This window comes from Dinoponera quadriceps, unplaced genomic scaffold (genome assembly GCF_001313825.1).
Source record: "Dinoponera quadriceps isolate SergipeBrazil2010 unplaced genomic scaffold, ASM131382v1 scaffold2420, whole genome shotgun sequence".
Taxonomy (NCBI): domain Eukaryota; kingdom Metazoa; phylum Arthropoda; class Insecta; order Hymenoptera; family Formicidae; genus Dinoponera; species Dinoponera quadriceps.
In genome coordinates, this window is record NW_014556754.1 from 1172880 (window position 1) to 1176092 (window position 3213).

At 54.1% G+C, this 3213-nt stretch overlaps 1 protein-coding gene across 1 annotated transcript in view; it reads left to right on the forward strand.

The window, feature by feature from the left end:
* LOC106748136 (transcription factor SOX-14-like) overlaps window positions 1-2943 on the forward strand; it is a 6868-nt gene extending 3925 nt beyond the window's left edge. Inside the window, exon 2 of the mRNA XM_014626383.1 lies at window positions 2151-2943. Within this exon, the coding sequence (XP_014481869.1) occupies window positions 2151-2943 (793 nt within the window). The remainder of the gene's footprint in view (window positions 1-2150) is intronic.
* The last annotated feature ends 270 nt before the right edge of the window (window positions 2944-3213 follow it).

The window sequence follows — 3213 nt, forward strand, 5'->3', positions numbered from 1 at the left end:
GGGGGGGGGGGGGGGGGGGATATAGCGCGTTGTTTATCGGCCGCCGGGTGACAAGGGGGGGCGCCGCCGCAGGGGAGGGGGCGAGCGAGGGATGCGCGGGGGTTGGAATTGTAAAGATTACGGGCCGATGTTTATGCATTTATGCTGAGTTATTGTCGGCGCGGCTTTACCGATGTTTATGCTGATTTACGCTTTGTGCTATCTGCCGGGACACATTGTCCCCGGAATTATTATTCCGCGGTCGCGCGGCGGAGGCAGCGTCCCGCCACCCATGTCTCCTGCTCCTCCACCCGCGCTATTTTCCGCCGACGTCCCCTCCCTACCCTCCCCGTGAAATCTCGAATTTCGTACGCGCTCTGGAAAATTTTACGTCCGCGCTCCCCCTGCGGACTGGATAATCAGCGTGGAACCCGGAAGAATTCTCGTGTCCCCATCGCGCGATCCCGTCGAATAATTAAAACGTCGCGCGATAAAAAAAACTCGCCAATTTTCCCGGAACAACGTATTGTTTCCCCGCGAGTGTAAGCTTTCGATTCAACAGCGGCGCCATGTATTTTGGATTGATTTAATTCGTCTAATTTACGTCGGGGGGCGTTGCAACGTCACGAAATCGATAGTGATTACAGCGGCAATAAGAGGGACTCCGCTTCCGCGAAATATGTGTTACGGCGGCGTGCGAAGTACAGGAACGCGTTATCGCGACCGTCCCTCTGACTGCATTGTCCTGGTGGTTTCCGGCGAGATTCTTCGCGACACCCGGTCGTTACGAAAAAGCGCGTTGCCCACCTATCTCGCACCCTTCCCTCGTCCCTCCCCCCTCTCCTCTTCTCTCTTTTTTTCTGTTTTTTTTATCTCCACGAGGTAAGGCATAAATAAGCACTGCGTTTGTGCGCCTCTTGGGTACATAATGGAGTATTATGTGTCGGAGATACCGCCGCTCCACCGTTCTCTCCGGCCTCCTCCCCGCCTGAGCGACACGCGAGAAGGGGGAATGTGTACAAGATACTTACTGCAAATACCCATGGTGCCCTGTATCGTGTTCTAGGACTGCGATAATACGTCCCATTGTACGTGAGACGGCGAGAGGCGCAGTTAACAAAAATTGCCGGGAGATGTTTAAGTCGGCGATAATCGATAACCGCGGAAAGGTAAACATGATAAAACAGGCCGGTCTCGGGCGCGCTTTTGTGGGTCAACGCGAATATATACGGGGTGTCATAAAAGGAGGCTAGCTCCCTCTCTCGAGTCGTGAATCCGTGACTTGTACGTAAGTTTGTAGCCCGCGTTAAAGAAAAAAAGGGGAACTTCCGTTTTAGATAGAACTGATGTCAACTGATGTCAAGGTATCGAAATTTAGCTTCCAAAAAATTCAATTGAGCGACAGGACGATGTGAAAATGCGTACGATATTTGATTGACATGTTCAGATTGTTATTTCAAAGCCGAGAAGTCATTGAGATCCAGGTGGTATAATTAATGACAAAGTTAATAGTAAACTGCCAGCTTCCGGCCTCGTCGACTCTTAGCATCGAGGGATGGTCTTGGGATTACGTTGTAGACCCATCCCCGGCTAAACTACAGCGTTCCCCGTCACGAAACTATTCAATTAAACCGCCCCCGATACGCGTGAGGGACCCTTCGCGGCTCTCCCTTCCCTTTTAGCTCACCGACGTATAACGATGTCGAGTTCAGCGGCGTATTTACGGTAACGACGAGCCTCGACGAATCCGCGCCGCGCTAGAAAATTGGGCAAGACCAAGTTAAAAAGGAGGACCGTTAATCGTCGCGCAGGACAAAACGCTTTCTCCTTTATCGAGACGGTAACACAGCAGATCCGTTACGTAATTTTTATCATCGGGGTAATTTTATTCTCCTCAATATTGCGCGATTTAAATATCGACAGCTTAATTCGCTCACAAGCATTATCGTGCGCAATTACCGCATATCTTGTAGGAAATACAACATAATATTATACAATCGTAATATTTTTATTTAGGACATTAAATATAATCAGGTATTCGTGAGTAAAATAAATACATGTATCAAATAGATATTAAGTACACGGTAACAACAAGCAAGTAGATGCTCGTTTACGCCGAGTCACGGTGTATAACCACTAATTTGTGAATTATTATCTGCCAATCTGTCCAGAGCTCTTCACATGAAGGAACACCCGGACTACAAATATCGTCCGCGGCGGAAGCCGAAGTCCTTGGTGAAGAAGGAGAACAAGTACACGTTCCCGATGTCGTCGCTTTTGCCGCCCGGCGACGCTCTGGCTAATCTACCGCGCGGTCTCCTGCCGCCGCTTGCGCCACCCACGCACCATCCGCTCATGTCGCGCGAGGACCTCAAGATCCCCCATTTCTTGCCGGCCTTCCCCTACTCGCTCTATCCGCTGCAGCACAAGCTGAGCGAAGACTTCAACGGCGGCAAGTTGGCCGCCGACCTGGCCCTGCAAGCCTTCTACACCGGCGGCTCCTTTTATCCGAACCACCACACGATGCCATGGCCGGCGAGTCTGTCGTCGGTCACCTGCCTGCAGCCCAATTGCGACTGTCCGAGTCTGCCGAAGGAGCCGAAGAGGCCGTTTCCGCCGTCCAAGATAGACGACCGGCCGTTCCCCAGTCCGGCTCGGGCCGACGACAACGCCGTGGTCGCGGAGCGAGAAGAGTCCCGGTACCGGAAGGTCCTCGAGGAGGACTTTCCCATCGGGCTGGACAGACACCACCATCATCATCAGGAGGACCGTTCGCAGGATCGCTTCTCCTCCTCGTCGTCTTCCTCCCCGCCCACGGAGCCGGAGAAGTCGTCGACGGCGACGACGTCCTCTTCGTCTACCTCGACCTCGAGCGGCAACCGAGTCGACAGCGCCTTCTCCGTTCAGAGTCTCACGTCGTCCGGCGGCTCGAACTCAATCTCGCAGCGCGGCCACGTCATATGAAGGCCGCTTCCGGTTCTCCCGGACCTGAACTTCCGGGGGAGCCTGGTGCCGACGGCGTGGCCGGCCGCCGACTGGTGGAGAGTCGCTCCGATGCTCTCACCGATCCCCCAAGCGACCGTGACGAACCTCAGCGCCGGTGTCGTCAAAGAGGACGTCGCCCACTTCGCGGACGAGCAGCAGAGGACCTCCTCGACCGTCTCCAGGTCGCCGAGGAGCGGCGTGCACATCGCCAACCTGCAGTGATGCAAGCCTGACGGCGATCAACGAGGG